The sequence below is a fragment of the Artibeus jamaicensis genome, unplaced genomic scaffold, assembly GCF_021234435.1.
Source record: "Artibeus jamaicensis isolate MK-2021 breed Jamaican fruit bat unplaced genomic scaffold, CSHL_Jam_final contig_548, whole genome shotgun sequence".
Lineage (NCBI taxonomy): Eukaryota > Metazoa > Chordata > Mammalia > Chiroptera > Phyllostomidae > Artibeus > Artibeus jamaicensis.
In genome coordinates this window covers 20,778,273-20,798,497 of record NW_026521883.1, presented here as the reverse complement: position 1 = coordinate 20,798,497, position 20,225 = coordinate 20,778,273, and the positions used below count along the sequence as shown (strand labels likewise).

The 20,225-nt window shown below is 34.1% G+C and overlaps 1 protein-coding gene across 4 annotated transcripts in view; it reads right to left on the bottom strand.

Annotated features, from left to right (window-relative positions):
• The window catches only part of TRPM7 (transient receptor potential cation channel subfamily M member 7), a 131,408-nt gene that overhangs the window by 74,628 nt on the left and 36,555 nt on the right, over window positions 1–20,225 (bottom strand). For 3 of the 4 annotated variants that reach the window (XM_053670115.1, XM_037156468.2, XM_037156469.2), the window contains exons 5-11: window positions 18,066–18,279; window positions 14,621–14,745; window positions 13,337–13,508; window positions 11,598–11,772; window positions 9,496–9,619; window positions 8,294–8,366; window positions 5,667–5,767 (exon numbers count right to left, since the gene is read on the bottom strand). In XM_053670115.1, the coding sequence (XP_053526090.1) occupies window positions 5,667–5,767; window positions 8,294–8,366; window positions 9,496–9,619; window positions 11,598–11,772; window positions 13,337–13,508; window positions 14,621–14,745; window positions 18,066–18,279 (984 nt within the window). Of the gene's footprint in view, window positions 1–5,666; window positions 5,768–8,293; window positions 8,367–9,495; window positions 9,620–11,593; window positions 11,773–13,336; window positions 13,509–14,620; window positions 14,746–18,065; window positions 18,280–20,225 lie in introns of those variants that run through there. The other variant, XM_053670116.1, reaches the window with a different exon arrangement.

Genomic DNA, 20,225 nt, shown 5'->3' with positions numbered 1-20,225 from the left:
TTTGTTGAGCTTTTTCATAAATGCTGTTGAAGTCTATCAAATGCTTTACCTGTATATACTGAGATGATAATTTTTTAACCTTTATTTTGTTAATTCAGTGTATGACACTGACTGATTTATGGATGTTAAACCATCCATGCATCTCTGAAATAAATCTTACCTGACTGTGGTAAGGATCCTTTCAATATAGTGTCGAATTTGGCTTCCTGACATTCAGTTGAGAATATTTTAAAGCTGTTGCCTAAGAGCCTGATTCAATCAGTCTCAATCAAGGTGCTGAGTTCCACCCTTTAAGGGCACTGACAAGTCTCAGCACATCCTTGACTACTTGGAGTTATTAAAAATATAATAGTCTGCTTGGACAAGCACAAAGGTTTCAGTGACAATAAACAGCTAAGGCAGAGTTAAATGACAAGTTTCATCTCCTACACAAAGCCATTACTTCAAGACTGAAAGAAGTGGCTGTTTCATGTACTATATAGAAACCAATAAAGAGAGTCGAGCAAAATGAAAAAACAAATATATTACTGATGAAAGAACAAGCTAAAAGTACATGAAAAGATCTTTATGGCATGGACAAAAATAAATCAGTTGATAAAAAAGTTCAAAGTAGTGATCATAAAGTTGCTCACTGAACTGGAAAGAAGAATGAATGAACACAGCAAGAACTTCAAAAAAGAAATGGGGAGTATAAACATGTACACAATATAAGTCACAGGCCTAAAGAAAATGACATCAGAAGGCTTCAATAGCAGACTAGATAAATCAGAACAAAGGATTAGTGAACTCAATGACAGAGTAGTGGAGCTGACCCAATTAGAGCCGCAAAAAGGAAAAAAGAAGGAAAAACAGTGAAGATAACTTAATTAACTTGTGTGACAACATCAAATGAATTAACATCCTATTATAGGGCCTCCAGAAAGAGAACAGGAAGAGAAAAGGACAAAAATCTTACTTGAGGAAACAGTAGCAGAAAACTTCCCTAACTGAAGAAAAGAAACACATTAAATCCAAGAAGCTCAGAAAGTTCCAAATTAAGGTAAACCCCCATAAAATCATACCAAGATACATAAAGTGTCAAAGTTAACGACAAGGAGAGAACATTAAAAGCAGCCAAAGAAAACAACTTGCTACATACGTGGAACTCCCATAAGCAGAACTTTTGCAGGCCAGAAAGGAGTGCACAATATATTCGAAGTGCTAAGAAGCTATCTTCCAACTTCTACTCTACTTGGAAAAGTTATCAGTCAGAATTGAAGAAGAGATCATGGGTTTTCCAGACAAAATAAAGCTAAAGGAGTTTAGTACCACTAAACCACCTTCCCAGAAATGTTAAAGGGATTTAATTAAGCTGAAAAGAAAGGATTCTAAGTAGTAATAAGAAAATGTTAATACATGAAAGAACAAATCTCACAGGAAAGGTAAAAGAAAAGATAGTAGATTAAAAGGTAAAAGTAAAAATTGTATATTAATCACCTATAATGGTAATATGAAGGTTAAAAGACCGAAGTAGTAAGAATAACTATGATTATAACAATATAAAAAGATCTAAAATGTCAAGAACATAAAACATCATAGGAGGAGTAAAAATGCTGAGATTTAGAATAAGATCAAACCTAAGTTGTTATAAACTTAAAATAGACCATTACAGTTATATTATATGTAACCTTCATGGTAACCACAAAGCAAAAAACCCATAGTTAATAGACAAAACATAAAAAGAATATATCATTAGTGAAAGTCATCAAACCATAAAGGAAGAGAGCAAGAGAAGAAAGAAACAGAGAGGAATTACAAAAACAGCTAGAAAACAATTAGCAAAATGCCAATATGTACACACCTATCAATGACTACTTTAGATGTAAATGGAATAAATGCTCTAATCAAAAGACATACAATGGCTGAATGGATAAAAAAACAAAACCCACCTACCTGCTGCCTACAAGAGAGTAATTTTAAATGTATACATAGACAGACCGAAAGAAAAGGGGTGGAAAAAGATATTCCATGCAAATGGAGAATTAAAAAAAGCTGGAGTACGCACACTTGTAGAGGACAAAACAGACGTTTAAAGAAAAACCTGTAATAAGTGATAAAGATGGCCAAGCCCAGCACAAATAACAGCCACCTCACATTGCTTTACAACCCAGGCAGGGTGGCCCTGGGCAAAACAAAGATGGGGGCTGACCTAGGCCTGCACCACAAAGGAAACTCCAGAGTCTGCACACCCAGCAGACGACTATAGTCCACATCAGAGCACCACCACCCTGCCCCTGCACAGCTGGGCTTAGCTGATCTTCCATGGAGGTCACAGGTTGCTGGTCTTTGGTCATAGACAGTCTTTTGCAGCTGACTGGCCTGGGTAAATCCCTTCCACTGACCTGCTAACAGCAATCAAGGCTCAACTACAACAGGAGGGTATACTCAGCCCACACGAAGACTACATCTTGAGTACAAAGCATGAATGACGGGAGCCCGTGCCACTGGACCCTACAGAATACTTTACTACATTAGGCCACACTACCAAGACATGGAGTCAGAGCAGCTCTACCTAGTAAATAGAAACAAACACGGGAAAGCTGCCAAAATCAGGAGACAAGAAAACATGGCACAAATGAAAAAATAGGAAAAAAACTCCAGAAAAATGAAATGGAGATAAAAAAAATCTATCAGATGCAGAGTTTAAAACACTGTTTATAAGGATGATCAAGGAACTTAATGAGGATCTCAGCAGCATAAAAAAGAGCCAGTCAAAAATGAAGGGTACACTAATTGAAATAAAGAACAATTTACTGGGAAACAAAAGTAGAGTGGATGAAGCCAAGAATGAAATCAACATAGAAGCAAAAGTGGAAACTGGAAATCTCTCTGACAAAATAGTGAAAGAAAACTTCCCTAATTTGGAGAAGGAAATAGACATGCAAGTTTACGAAGCACAGAGTGTCCCAATTATGATGGATGCAAAAAGGCCCACTCCAAGACACATCATTAGTAAAAGACCAAAGGTTAAAGCTAAAGAGAGACTCTTAAAATTAAGAGAAAAGAAGGTAGTTACCAAAAGGTTGCCAGATGGGTGGAGGGAGGTGGAGAATGGGTAAAGAGGTGAGGGGATTAAGAAGTACACATAAGTGGTACAGAACAGCCATGGGATGTACTATATAGGAAATGGAGTAGCCTAAGAACTTAAATGCATGACCCATGGACATGAACAATGGTGTGGGAATTGCCTGAGACAGCATAGGGGCCGCTGGGTGGGGGGGGGGGGGCAAAGAGGGAAAAATTAGCAACTGTAATAGCATAACCAATGAAATATAATTTTTAAAAAAGAGACAAAGATGGGCATTACATAGTGATAAAGTGGTTCATCCAACAACAGCATATAAAACCTGTAAATTTATGTACTCTATGCAGGGAGCACCTAAATATATAAAGCAAATATTAATAGACCCAAATAGAAAAATAGCAATGCAATGGCAGGGAACTTTAATATCTCACTTATATCAATAGAGAGATCATCCAGATCAAAAAAAAGTCAGAAAGGAAATATCAGCTTTAAATGGCACTTTAGACTACCAGGCCTTAACAAATACATACAAAACATCCCATCCAAAAGCAACAGAATAGACATTCTTCTCAATGAACATGGAATATTTTCCAGGCCACTAAACAAGTTCTCTTAATAAATTTAAGAGAACTGAAATATCAAGCATCTTTTCCAAACACAGTAATATAAAACTGGAAATTAATTATACAAAGAAAAATGGAAACTTCACAAGTGTGTGGAGGTTAAACAACATGCTACTGAACAACCAATAGGTCAAAGAGAAAACAAAAAAATCAGAAAATACCAACACAAATGAAAATGGAAATAAATACATCATATCAAAATTTATAGGATACAGCAAACGCAATTTTAAGAGAGAAGTTAATAGCAATAAATACCTACCTCAGAAACACAAAAAGTGTTAACTTTCTACTTCAGGAATTAGAAAAAGGACAAAGCCCAAAGAGAACAGAATGAAGGAAATAACAAAGTTTAGAGAAGAAATAAATGAAACCAAAACCAAAGCCAAAAAGATAGAAAAGACCAATAAAACTCAGAAGTGGTTCTCTGAAAAGATAAACTAAGTTGACAAACCAAGAAATAAAAATAAACTTATCAAGAAAAACAAACAGGACTCAAATAAATAAAAAGAGAATTATTACAACTGATATCACAGAAACACAAAGGATCATACGAGACTACTCTGAATAATTATACAATAAAAAAAAGGGGCAACCAAGAAGAAATGGATTAATTCCTAGAAACATACAATTTATCAAGACTGACTCATAAAGAAATAGAAAAGCTGAACAGAATGATTACTGCTAGTAATCAGGCTTCTTTTTTTATCCTCACCCAAGGAAATTTTTTCATTGCTTTTAGAGAGAGTAGTGGGGGGGGGGGTGATGGGTGTAGAGAGAGAAAGAAGGGGAGAGATGGGGGCAGGGTGGGGGGGAGAGAAAGAAACATTGAGGAAAGTGAGAAACACTGATTGATTGCCTTTCGTTTGAGCCCTCACTGGGAATCAAACCCACAACCTAGGTTTGTGACCTGACTTGGCATGAACCTACAACCTTTCAGTGTATGGGACAATGCTTCAAACAACTGAGCCACACCTGCCAGGACATCAGGGTTCTTTTTTGTTTTTGTTTTTTGGTTTTTGTAGCAAGAGAGTAAGTAAGAGAAAAAAACAATGATGTGAGAGAGAAGCATCAATTGGTTGCCTCTCACATAGGCTGGGACCATGGATTAGTGCCCAGACTGGGGGTTGCAAGCTCCCAGAACCGGGATCAACCTCCAACTTAGGTATGTGCCCTGACTGAGAATCAAACCAACAACTTTTTGGTTGCAGGACAATACTCCAACTGAGTCACACCAGCCAAGGCCAGGGCATCAGTTTTGAATCAATAGTGACAAACCTTCCAATTACCCTGACCAGTGGAACTCAGTTGGACATCCATCCACAAAGAGAAGGGTTACCAGTTAGATTCTTCATCATGGGCATATGCCTAGGTTGTGAGTTCAGTCCCCAGTCAAGGAGTGTATGGGAGACAACCAATCTATGCTTCTCTCTCACATCAATATTTCTCTCCTTCTCTTTCTCTCCCTTCCCCACTCAGTAAAAATAAATAAAATCTTAGAAAGAAAACTCCCAAGAAACAGAAATCCAGGAGCAGAGAGATTCACTGATGAATTCCACCAAGCATTTGAAGAATTAATACCAATCCTCTCAGACTCAAAAAACAAAGGGAAGGGAGCTCTTCCAAACTAGTATTATGAGGCCAGCATTGCCGTGATACCGAAACCAGATGAAAACACCACAAGAAAAGAAAATTACATGCTGTGATCCCCTTGATGAACATAGATGCATGGAACATTATTTCTATGATTTTTTTTAGGTCTAGGATTTTCAGAGATCTCTACACTGTAACAAGCAAGGTTTTACCAAAGAAGCAAGCAGAATTTTTAAAACCCTAAGTGGATTTGAATGTTGTAGAAATGTTTAGGGAAACTAATTTTGCACTTTACAGGTAAAATGTCAAGTCTGGTCAAAGTTCCAGCAAACTTCTGGTACTACTTAGTTTAATGTAATTACACTGTATATACAGATTATTTTACATACCAGCCACTGTTGTCCGTAAACAAATACATGATTTTTGGCAATGTCAACTCTATCCCATGCCAATGTAAGGATGAGCTGGTCAAATGCAGATGCATTCGTACCTAGTCAAATAAAGAAAATATTTCACAGGTTCAATTAATTTCTCTCCATTAAAATATAAACACTCACAAATTCTTCCCACTCCTTTTAACTAATGTACAAGCTGTCACTGTTCAGAGATGGCCTGCCTCAGAAAGGTAAGTTTACCCCAAGGGTTGAGGACTTTCATTTCCCATCTCTATATACAAAAGACACAGCCTTATTCACTACAAGCAATTTATAATGCAGAACAAAAAGAAGAAAACAAGGTGACTTGTTTCTATCATAGAGAGACTATTAACATGAAAAATATTCCTACAGGTGCTTTTCTGTGCATATACAGTATTGGCCAAAAAGTTCATTTAGTTTTTTTATGTACAATGGTTTTAAAAGTGCTTAGTTGTTTTTAACTTCGGTCAAAACAATTTTGTTAGGTTGTATTGTGACAGCTGTCAGATCAGCATGCACTTAAAAAAACTCATCAAAATTGGTAAATCTTTTGCAGCTATTTTAATATTCAAGAAGGAAAAAATACACATTTTGGTATATTATGCTTTATTATTTCAAGAAAAGTAAAAATGCAACTGAAATGCAAAAAAGAAAGATCTGTGCACTGTATGGAGAAGGTGCTATGACTGATCAAGCATGTCAAAAATGGTTTTGCGAAGTTTCTTGGTACTACTGACATTTGGCCAAATAATTCTTTGCCGTGGGGCTGTCTGATGATGCACTGGAAGATGTTCAGCAGCACCCCTGGCCTCCACCCACTAGAAGCCAATAGTGGGAGATAGCTGACATACTCAAATCATCCAAATTAATAAAGTTATTGGTAAAAATGAAAAATGTTATGGAAAAAACTAAAAGGACTTTTTTGCCAACCCGATAAATTCATATGTATACTTTTAATTATTTATACAAAAGTGGACCACACTATATAAACTATTCAGCAGCCTATTTTATGTATCTTAATTTCATACCTTAGTTTTCTATGACTTGTGGATATCTGGGGTATTTTGAAATTTTTGGTGAGTATATTTTTGGGCACATGTTTGATTATTTACACAGTATGATTTTGTAGAAGCCAAATTGGTAGGTTGAAGGACATTTTAAAGCCTGTGTTATACTGCCAAAATATATTCCAGAAAGGTTGTAATACCTATCAGAGGTATAAGAATACCCAGTAAAGGGATAAAAAGCTCCTTTTTTCTTTAACTTCATTTTTATCATTGACTATTACAGATATCCCCACTTGCCCCTCCTTCCCCCACCTCCACGTAACCCCACCCCACTTCCCTCTGGCCATCACCCATCTGCTGTCTGTGTCTATGGGTTATGAATATATATCTATGGCTAATCCCTTGTCTTCTTTCACCCCGCCTTCCCTTCTTCTCCTCCCTGAGAGCTGTTCCATGTATCCTTGCCTATTTCTGTTTTGTTTGTCAGTTTTTGTTCATTAGATTACACATTTAAATGATATCATATGGTATTTGTCTTTTCTCTGACTGGGTTACTTCACTTATAACACTGATTATCTTTCCACATTTCCCCTGAGCATTTCTAATATTCTGCTCATATCTTTTACATAAATTCTGGCCCATTTTCTCATGAGGTAATCATTCTTTTTTATTATTAATTTGTAACAACTTATTGTGATCCCTCCATATCCCTGGTTCCTTAATTTCCTTATCTATAAAAGGAGGAAAATAATAGGCAATCTTCCACTTTAGGCTATTGTAAAGATAAAGTGAGATAAATACTCTCAACCACTAAAGCACATTGGCTAGCACACGGAAAGTACATGGAAAATATATTAGGTGCTCTCTTTCTACTTTTATGCAATTCCATTTATTGATCTTTCTGTGAATGGTTTCTGGGTTTCCTATTACTATGGTCTCTTATCCTCAAGATGATGTATATGTTTTATTTTAGTATTTCTTAAATATCTGATGTATTGGCAATTTATTGTGGCCTAATATTTGGGAAACTCTTGTGAATGATGATAAAACAACAGTACTCTCTTGCTCTGCTCCTGCCAACTCACTGCGCACTTGAATTTTCAGGCACCCAGTTGGGACATCATTTTAGTCTCAAATTTTTTAAAAGATTTTTCACTGTAACACTGTTTATGTTATCACTTGGATATTTTTGGCAAGATATTGACAGGAAAACAGTTCAATGTGTATAAGCATTAACTCTTTAGTCCTAGAAGTATCTTTGGTTTTCTTTCCAAATTTCTCTTCTCAAGAACACTATCTTAAATTTCTATCGACTAATATACATGATATATTTATTTTTAGCCAATTAAAAATGAGACATATTCTTAACAGAAAAATTAAATGGGTCTGGTGGCATAAATACTACAACTTTAAAATAATTCTACAAAATAAAAATAAAAGCTAACTAATAGTCAAAGAAAGCTAATTGTCAAAGAAAGCTAACATGTGTCTTTTACAAAAAAAAATTATTGAGAAATTCAGTTTCTAAACACTTTGCTAAATTAAAAAGTCCTATCTTGTAGAAACAAATAAAAAACAATAATTAAATCTTACCTTTAAGCAGTGCAGTAAGTATCGCTACATCTATATCTTGATGTTCATCTGATCCAATATGGAAAACAGTGATCTATTTAAAGATTAATTCATATTATTATATCTACATTTTAAATTTCTTTAAAATTTTATTTATTTATTTTTAGAGAAAGGGGAAAGGAGGGAGAAAGAGAAGGAGAAACACTGATCAGTTGCCTCTCCCACACTGGGATTCAACCGGCGACTTTTCATCTTGTGACAAGACGCCCAACCAACTGAGCCACACCTGTCAGGCTTGTCTTTACCTTTTAAAGACTCAGGCATAAGACACATAAAACAGAAAGTGATTTCAAACTACATGGGAAATATAATTGGGGGGGGGGGTTGGACAGAAATAAAGAACCAAAAACATGAAATTAAAAGACTTTGTATCATTTACCAAATAAAATGGAAAGTACACTAAAATGTTTGGTTTCATATTACATTCATTTTTTAAGCTATCTTATTCTTTCCTAGAATAAGCAACTTAGGGACTGGGAAATTCATCTGGGAAAATCCTGCTATTCCTTCTACATAGTGAACACTTAGTGCAAGTAATTGTGTGTCTTTGGTGAGAAATGTTTTTTTAACAAAAAATTTATTGAAATTATTTGAAATATAATACCATTTCAGGGGTTTTTATGTAATAACCTTTTTTATAAAGTAAAAGGCTATTTTAATAACCCCAATACAAATTTTCCAACTAACATCATTTCCAAGTGTACAGAAATAAAATACATAAAAGAAAACAGCAAATTATCTACTACTTATAGAGTTGATAAAAGATTTTCTCTGCAAACTTAAGCCCATTTTTAGATGACTGAAATTAAGCAGCACTAATTTTTGATTTGAGCACGCAGAGTAAAATAGTTTGATTTTTGTTTCTAAATATATTTTAGAGAAGCCATTAATAATGATTTAGCGGGCTTCCTTATCCCTAGACATAATCTGTTGAGGTCTGGTTATGAAACTTTTCCTAAAACGTAAGTACAAATATATGTCTCAATACCATATAGAAACTATTATCTTTCTTTGATATCTTTCAACTTAAACAAAATAATTAAGTGACATCTTTACACGGTTAAAAATGACTTGAAAATCTTAAAATCCAAAATAAAAACAAGTTTTCATCAATTTAGATTGTGCTCTGAATTAAAAGGCTTACTCTGCTAAAATGTACTTACGAGCTCCTTTCTTTTCATGCACTCCATCAGTGTTTGAAATAAATGAACTGCTTCACTCTGGCCAAAGTTAAATGTTTTTTTGATAGTTGAAATAATATCAGGCTCTGCTGCATCAGGAAGATTCCTAGAGTAAGAGAAAACACAACTTAATTCACTGATTTCAACTTTCATTATATGTAGATCTGATATGAAGTACAGGTAAACGGATGTAATAAGACCTTTAAAGCTACTTTGTTAATATTAAACACTTGACCTGTATTGAAAATTTCTCCTTCATGAGGATCTCATTTGTAAGCCATAAGGGGAAGAATGAAATGGAGTTATTTTCCCCTTTGAATTATTCTGAAATTTTTCTCCAAGGCAGGTGTTTCAATATCAGTACTCATATTTTATATTATATAAAGATAAATTTTAAGATGTTATGTTGTATAAAGCAGTATTTCACCAAGATGTCTTAAACATGAGAACATGCACATTTTTCTTGTCAATAAGTATTATATTTATATGGCTAAAAAATATAGCAATATAAAATACTCTAAAATATAAAAATAGCCCTGGCTGGTGTGGCTGAATTGAGTGCCAGGCTGGGAACCAAGAGGTAGCTGGTTCAATTCCAGTCAGGGCACATACCTGGGGGCTGCAGGCCAGGTCCCAAGTTGAGGGCATGTGAGAGGCATCTGATGGGTGTTATCTCACACATTATACATTGGTGTTTCTCTCCCTCTCTCCCCCCATCCCCTCTCTCTAAAAATAAATAAATAAAATCTTCTTTATTATTGTTCAGTTACAGTTGTCCCCACTCCCCCCCATTATTCTTCCACCCTACCCACCTAAATAAAAAGTTTTTAAAATTTTTTTATTTACTTATTTTTAGACAGAGGAGAAAGAGAGGGAATCATCAGTGTGTGGTTGCCTCTTGCATGCCCCCTACTGGGGACCTCATTCACAACCCAGGCATGGGCCCCAAATTGGGAACTGAACCAGTGATTCCCCTTTGGTTCACAGGCCAGTGCTCAATAAAATGAGCCACACCAGACAGGGCATAAAATCTTTAATGTGTGTGTGTGTGTGTGTGTGTGTGTGTGTGTGTGAAATTCAAAATTAAAGTCTCCTTCCCACTGACTTCCATCTGCCTAGTTTCATCTCAACCACTTTGAAAGAAGACACACATTGGTTTGTGTAACTTTCCAGGATTCCTTTGTATATACACAAATAATTATTCCCTCTTTCTTCCCTACATAAAAGGTAACATAATATGTGTACTATGTATTTTCCTTCTTCTGTATACATTCCTTCTGTATATTGGTAATCTTCTACCATTTAGTACACATATACCAACCTTACTCAGCTGCAAACTATTCCATGGTGCAGAACATAATTTATTTACCGAGTCCTTTTAATATACATTCTACTTTGCTCCAATCTTTTACTATTACAAACATTGCCACAACAAGTAGCTTTACACATAAGATTATTCACATGTACACAAATACGTCTGCAGTTATAAACCTCAGAAATGGAACTACTGGGTCAATAGATAATGTGCTTCTGTATGTCTGACAGATCTTGCAAAACTGTCCTGTAAGAAGACTAATACATTTTACCATATTTTGCCATATAATGTGAACCCACATTTTTCAGCCCAAACTTTCAGGAGAAAAAAGCTTTTGACATTTTAAAATCATTTATTTATTTATTTTTATTTATATACTTGTTTTTTGTATTAAAAATTTTATAATTTATTTTTGAACATATGGTACAAGAAATTTTATGTAATAATTACAAAACACAAGAACAGATACAACATATTTTGGATACTACCCATGTATAATACACATCTTTATTTTTCCTTCAAAAATTTGGGTACACAAATTTTTGCCATGTATAATGTGTACATAAAAAGGTACACATTATACATGGCAAAATACTAACTCATTCCAATAATGTGTCAGACAAGCTACTTCCTGAAGCCTTAACAAGTTATATTGTATTAAAGTTCAATTTTTCATGTTCATAACATAATGAAATAAATCTAATATCCCAAAACACCACACGCCCCTTTACATAAAGTTATTAAAATTTTGTTGTAGTCAAATGCTTACCCTCCTTCTTCTGTTTGTTTATGAATATATGCTAGTAAATCTGCAGCTCTGCCTGTTCCCTCGCATACGACAACTGGAACAGGAGGACTTTCCTGAAGGTATTCTAAAACTGTGAGGATAACATTTGGCCCACCCTCAAATATAAGTGCCACCACGGGAACACCTTGACCAATTCCTAAAAAAAGCAAAAGTTTAATGAAGATATTAGGCAAAATTAGTGATTTAACATTATTTTTTACTCAATCAAAACAAAATTAAAAGCCAGTATAATTTATCCCCAAACTGTGTTGACTTTATTTTCAACATTCAACATAATAATAGGCTGGCATAAATAAATACTGAATATATTACTTTTTCACGGACTCAAAGTATGTTCTAAATGACAAAAGTAGAAAATCCAATGTATAATTAGGCATACATTAGAATTTATGTATTTATTTAAAAGTAAAATTGTATATTTCACTAACTGAACTCATGATAAGAAATGTATAACATTAATTTGTTTTAGAATTTACTTAATTACTGCATCACTGAATTTCTAATATAAATGTTTTTATTTATTATTAAACTGTATCTTTCTGATTTCAAACATATTGAAACATTAATATAGAAATTAATGACAGATTCAGGATTACATAAAAGGAAATGATTAATAAAATACAAGACCTCTACAAGAGTAACAGAATAAATTTAGTGAACAATACCAATTTTTGTTTTTAACAATAATCTGCTAAGCAGTTAGAGAATTCAAAAGTAGGTTACTGCAGGATTCTTACACATTCCTAATTTTTAAGAGATGACTATGACTCCATCATAGTCTGAATGCACTGTCCTATAATTTTGAATATCTGCTTAACTTTGCAAAGAGCTCATCTTCTCAATATCCTAGAATTACATAATTTCTTTTTAAAATAGAAATCTAAATGTTAAACCAAAGAGTTTGACTCTGGTTGAAAAAGACCAGTATCAAGAATTCCAACTTTTAAGGTACAACTACCAAAGAGTGATACCTACTCATGTTATAAACTTTAAGCAAGGTGATTCTTACTTTGCAATAAAGCAGTTTTTCCTCTGTTACTCTTTTGTCCTGAATTTCAAAAGCCATACATTAGAATATATCACACATTACGATTATTTCTGAATTCCTTGGGCTGCAGTGGGATTACAATAGCAACAGAGCTTCCACCAAACTTCCATGGTTTTGGCCTCAATATCTGAGTACCCTATTTGGCCTCAGACTTCTTTTCCTAGGTCACCTTATTTCATCTAAGTTCAGTCATTATTGGTTGTTTCATACATTATCTTGCTACAAAATATTCGGCTGACCAAAAATGCAAAAAACTGAAATAAAAAAAAATTTGTGCAGTGTACAAAGAAGGTGCTGTGACAGATGAAACTTGTTAAAAGAGGTTTGTGAAGTTTCGGGATGAAGATTTCTCACTGGAAAATGTTTCAAGGTCTTGGTAGAGCAGTTGAAGATGATAGGAATCAAATCAAGACACTAATTAAGAACAATTAACGTTATACCATGTGGAAGATAGTCAACATACTCAAAATATCCAAATCAAAGTTACTGGAGAAAATGAAAAGTGTGTCCTTTATTTTATGAAAAAAACATACAGTGTTTGGCCAACCCAATAAAATGAGCTCTTCAAAGACCATTCTGTCTTTTAAGAATGTTGCTGGCTAGCAATAGAGCTCAGAAAATTTCAACAATATAAATTTATAAATTCCCTTACTAGCATGAATTCTTTGCTGATTAATAGTTTTTTCAAGTTCTCTTCTCAGTCTGACTTCTGCCCCATACTTTCCAACAGTGCCATCATCCACCAATATGAAATGGGAATGTAGATTATTCAGAACATTCAATTTGCTCAGAGGGTTCAATAAGGTTTGATAAGGAGCAACCACCTAAACAATATCAAATATAAGAGTTAGTGGGAAAGATTAAGTGTAATAAAATGTAAAATAAAAATGACTTTTGAAATAATCTGTAAAACAAAGAGGTAAAATTCCATGTACCTATGCCAACAAATAGTATAAGAGGATATATCAAAACCATAAGCATTTAAGCAGCTGAAGATTAACCAGTAATTGGTTGAATGATACAATTATATTTTGACTTCCACTGCAGAAAATATACTATTTCATTATCACAGGCAAAGGAAGCAGCAGCAAATAAATACATAATGTGAAGAAACAATTAGCTTATTGGTGAATAAAGAGCAATACATAAAGGACACTAACTAAAAGCAATCAAATGTCATATTGCTATTTTTCTATTCAGAAAATTGCTATTGCTATTATTGCTATTCAGCCATAAGCTAAATCTTTAAAAATAAAGTTAGAAATTTAATTGCACTTAAAAGTAATCATTATAATTTAGTAATTCCTTTTTAATAGTCTCTGGATAAATACAATCAATTCATGTCTTTAACCTATTCAAATGAACATTACCATTTGATTAGTACTCTTAGTGGCAATAAAATTAATTTTTAATGTCATGAAGTCATTAAAAATTTAAATTACGAAGACTGGCATGATACAGAAAAGGTAAAATAATTAAACAAAAAGGCAGAGACCAAAATGTACTAACACCACAATGTCAATTATTTATATCTATGAATGCATTTTCAAAAGGATCACAAGAAGACCTCAGAAAAACATTTTTAAAGGTAATTTGAGCCCTGGCTATTGTAGCTCAATGGACTGAGCACAGGCCTGTGAACTAGAGGATCACAGTTCGATTCCCAGTCAGGGCACATGCCTGGGTTGCAGGCCAGTTCCCAGCAGGGGACGCACAAGAAGCAACCATACATTGATATTTCTCTCCTTCTCTTCTTCCCTTCCCCTCTAAAGATAAATAAATAAAATCTTTTTAAAATTATTTTTAAAAAAAATTTAAAAAGGTAATTTGAAAAGTATGCTATGTTCATAAATATTTTAAGTTGACTCATAAGATCCTTGCTTTAATTTTGTTTATACATAAGTTCAAATACAAGAAATTTTAAAATCATTCTTACATCTCTCCCAACAAGATCATTTCTGTTTTCAATAACTCCCCATGGAGCTATTCCAATAGTGCAAATCTTTCGAGATGATCTGGAAGCATGTTCTTTGAGGGCATCACCAACATGTTTGGCCACACCTATTCACACAAAATTTAATTCCTTTTATTTGAAAGTCTTCACTATGTGTGCTCGATCTGTAACATTACAACTTGTGTTTTGCTTTACACATACAAGGTAAAAGGCAACAAGGCCAAAAGACAAACTTAAAAAGAGAACACAGGAACCAAAAACAACAAATAAGCCACAATGTCCAATCACTACAACTACATGAAACACATGTAAAATTAACTTTTACCATGTTGTGTTTAGTTCTCTTTTACAATCCTAATGTAAGTAAACTATAGTTTTTTGTTATTGCTCTACACCCCATCTTAAAAAATGAAAAGTGTAGCTATGGGTTAGGAACAACACACACACACACACCACATAACTATAAAAGCTGTCCAGCTGAATCAAAAACTGAGAGAATAGTAGGAAAGACAATTCAAAAGAGCACATAACTCTTATCACTTGTTATGAGCTGATATTACATCCTCTCCAAAACTCCTGTGTTGGAATTCTAATCCCAGTACCTGAGAATACGACTGTATTAGGGTGATTAGGGTCAGCCTAAATCCAGCCTGACTGGTGTCCTTGCAAGTAGAAGAAACTGACCACAAAAAGAGACACCAGGATGCACATGCACAGAGGAAAGGCCTTAAAACATAGTGAGATGACGACCATCTAAAAGCCAAGAAGAGAGGCCTCAGAATGAACAAAACCTGTGAACACCTTAATCTTGGATCTACAAAACTATCAGAAATTAATTTCTTTTGTTCAAGCTACCCTAATCTGAGGTATTTTGTAATGGCAGCCCTAGTAAACAAGTGCATTGCTCAATATTTTTATAATGCATTATATATCATTCCTCACCTGAAGATGGAAGTGGCATCTTAAATAGTCTTCCAATTGCTACTGTGCCTGTTTACAGTCTACTTTCCAAGCATTATCCAAGTTATCTTTGCTCTTATCAACTCTGCTTAATACCATCCCTTTTTATTTAGAGATAAAGCCAAAGTGCTTAAAATGGACTACAAGGTCTTATATAAAGATCCGCCCATTGCCCCTGCTATTCATCCCTTGCTAGCCACCATCACACACCCTTAATTTTCTGACCTTCTCATCTAGCAATTCTTGCTCATTCCATTCTAGCTACACTGGACTCTTGTTACTATTCTCCCAACACAGTAGCTGTTTTTTCTTTCAATGTTCTTCCCTCTATTATTCTCATCTTGCTCCTTCATTTCCTACCATCTCTACTCAAATGTCACTTTATCAGTGAAAACCTCTCCACCTCCCCTACTATCTCTCCTCTATCTTTCATGTGTCTAACATATACATTTTTAATGAGTCCAACTTTTTATATCTTTTTCAATTACAGTTCACATTCAATATTATTTTTTATTAGTTTCAGATGCAGAACACAGTGATTATTAGACAATCGTATACTTTACAAAGCATTCCCCCTAAGATTTCCACTTCCTACCTGGTACCATGCATAGTATTACAATATTATTGACTATGCTATACTTTACATCCCCGTGACTGTTTTGCAACTACCGATCTGTACTTCTCAGTCCCTTCACCTTTTTTACCCCAGCCCGTCTCCTCTGGCAGCCATCAGTCTGTTCTCTGTATCTGCGAGTCCATTTCTTGTTTTATTTGTTCATTTATATTGTTCTTTAGATTCCACATATAAGTGAAATCATATGGTATTTATCTTTCTCTGACTGACTTGTTTCACTTAGTGTAATACATGCTGTTGCAAATGTTAAAGATTTCATTCTTTTTTATGGCTGAGTAATATTTCATTGTAGATACATCTATCTGCTTTATCCACTTGTCCACTGATGGGTCCTTGGTTGCTTCCATATCTTGGCTATGGAAAATAACACTGCAGTGAACAGAAGGGTACACATATTCCTTTGCATTAGTGTTCTGGGTTTCTTTGAATATGTACCTAGAAGTGGAATTGCTGGGTCATAAGGCAGTTGCATTTTTAATTTTTTGAGGGCCATCCACAAGTTTTCCATAGTGGCTGTACCAATCTGCCTTCCCACCAACAGCTCACTAGGGTTCACTTTTCTCCACATCCTTGTCAGCTCTTGTTGTTTGTGGATTTACTGATGATAGCCATTCTAACAGGTGTGAGGTGGTATCTCATTGTGATTTTATTTTGCATTTCTCTGATGATTACTGACATTGAGTGTCTTTTCATATGTATTGGCCATCTGTATGTCCTCTTGGAGAAGTGTCTATTCAGGTCCTCTGCCCATGTTTAATTGGATTGGTTAATTTTTGGTGTTGAGTTGTATTGAGTTTTCTACAAATTTTGGAAATTAACCACTTATCAGATGTATCATTACTGAGTATCTTCTCCTATTCAGTGGGTTGTCTTTTTGTTTTGCTGATGGCTTCCTTTGCTGTACAAAACCTTTTAGTTTCTTGTAGCCCCATTTGTTTATTTTTAATTTTGTTTCCCTTGCCCAAGCAGATATATCAGAAGATAGTATTACTCAGAGAAACTAACATATTATACGTTATTTAGTTATCTGTTGTCTGCATCTCCCCTACCAGAATGTAAGCTTGACGAAGGTAGTATTTTATTTGTTTGTGGAATGATATATTTTCAGCAAAAGAATGCTAAACACACAATGAGGTTTAAATAACAGTTGTTGGTAATAAATTAGATATCTGCAAACTAATTTAAGTATTAACTATTTTACTTTGGGTATTAAAATTAATTTGCTTCCTTATATATAATCTGTATATGGTATGTGATAGGGAAGACTTAGAATGAAAGATTATAGTACATAAAAAATTAATTTTGAAAGCTACTTCTTACTATTGCCTAGGCAATTGATTCTTTTCCTGTATCATTTTACCACTTGCCAGAAAGTGACATGAGTAATACTGTACTTTGCTCTATAGTAGGGATCAGCAAACTTTTTAAAAAAGGGCCAAATAGTGTTTTATGCTTTGTAGGATATACAGTCTATCACTGTAGACGGTATCACCTCTGCTATTATAGCACAAAAGTAGCCATAAATAATACAAAATCAAATTAATATGGCTGTGTTCCAATAAACCCTTATTTACCAAAAAAAAGGGAACAGATTAAATCTGGTCCACAAACCATAGTTTGCCGACCCCTGCTCTGAAGTATATTATTTTTTAAGACTAAATGAAAACCAACTACTTTTATAGCTACTATTTATATCCAGAAGCTATAAATTATTTAACAGAAAAACACAATATATTTATATTCAATGCTGACCAAATATCTGGTTCAAATATCTAATTAATATTATGAAACATTTACAAACACACGAAATAATTGGGATAATCATTATAGTACCTGTGTTTACTCCTCCAGTTAAAATCCAGGCTCCGGTTGTAACTGCAGCTTTAATAAGACCCTTTACAAGCAACTGCTTGATTCGTGGGTGAAGCTCAAATTTCTGCATGCCCCCATGTACAGAGATAACAAGTTTGGGTAATTCCATTTGCCATTCTTTAAGCAAAAGTTGCAGAATGACTTCAGTTTTGGTGTCATATGATAGTCTGACATACTAAAAAAGATTTTTAAAAGGACAAAACAAATTATGTACATAGGTTTCATAATACAATGTTATACAACTTTAGAAAACTTTTATTTGAATCAAGTTATAAAATAGATTTCATAGGCTACTTTTGATATATTTTCACTTCTAGGAATAAGCAAGAGCAAATTATTTTAAAGTTAGAAAATCATTTTGTAAGAGCTATAAAACTACTGGCACTCTAATTTTTAAACTTCAAGATTAAGACATAACTGTGTTACTCTTGCTGTATAAACTCAATTACCATCCACCCAATTTACAAATTTAATCATAGTATTTATTAGCTTAACTATGAGTATGCAGTGAATGAAAGGTGTTAAGGCTAGCTACAATGATGAGAAAAAGAAAGAAGAATGAAGAAAAAAATGGAAGTTTCTACAACTCCTGCTATTAAGAGAAGCATATACTGAATTATCTGTTTGCTAGTTTTGTCAATAATCTAGTCCAATTATAGCAGAATTACTATGCAATTAAAAAAGCAAAAATATTTTCAATATAAATGATGGTTTCCCTCATTGGTATTAATTGTAGATTTGATCCACAAAGAACTGAAAATAATAAATTAATTTTACTTAATTATTTTAAGGTGTTCAGATGGATTCATCAGTTTAATTTTTGAAAAATCATTCTATAGAAAAGAAACTATCACATCTATGGAATGACTTCCTCTGGTTTAAAAGATTTTTGAAAACTTTATTTCTGTTAAGTGTCATCACATATCTTACTTGCTATGACCACTCTAATTCATTCACTTTGTCTAATGTACCTATATGATTTAGCTCAAGTGAAATCTGAAATGTTCAGATGTTGCAAGAAATGCTTTTAATCATCTCTAAGAAAGGTTCTTTACAAAAGAGTATATATTGCCCATTCCTTTGCAAAGATCAAACACCAATGAAATGAAATATCCCAAATTATCAGAATCCTTTGACAGAGGCTCCAGAGTCCCTTAAGAATGCTCTGCAACAAGATTTGTTCTATACTTTTTCTGTATTAGTTTAGTTTAACTCATTATTATACTAGGGTACATATAATAATGTTCAGAAAAGAGTCTAAATTTAAAACCTATGTTTCATGTAAAACACACATATATCATGTTACATGTAAATTTAAAACATATATATGTTTTCTGTAACATACACACAGTCAGGAGTTAATGAGGAATTCCACTTCCAGAAATGATGAATTACGTTGCTTTGAACTATGTCTACCCCTGGGGACTAGAGACACTAAAAAATAAATAACATCTGTTTTGAGGCATCAGAGAGCTACCAAGGCAGCGAGAGCTTGTAGAGTAAGAAGGGTCCATGAGAATTTGAAAACTTAAAGATGGGTCCACCATCTAGCATTTTTTCTCATCAAGACAAGGAGGCAGGCAGCACAACATAAAGAGTAAACTGTTGTTAAATCTAAATTTAAAACAATTAGCCCTGGCTGGTGTAGCTCAGTGGTTTGAGCAGAGGCCTATGAAGCAGGGGGTCACCTGTTTGATTCCCAGTCAGGGCACATGCCTGGGTTGAGGGCCAGGACCCCAGTGGGGGACACATGAGAGGCAACCACACACTGATGTTTCTCTCCCATTCTTTCTCCTTCCCTTCCCCTCTCTAAAAATAAATAAATATTTTTTAAGAAAACCAATTATGTCTTGGGGGGGGGGGTTAAACATCCACAAAAAAATAAAATTCATGCCAACAAAAGCATGTAAGCCGTAAGGGAAATAAATGCAGTTACAAGTATGCTAAAGGTCCCTGAACTGCCAGAAAGCAGTAAAAGTACTAGCTTATAATAGCAAATTAAAATATACAAAATAGAAAAATAATATATAAGTAGCATGCTAATGAGGATGGAGAAAATAATAAAAAATACTTAATCCGAAAGATATAAAAAAGAAAAGGAAACAAAGAAAAAGTGATATA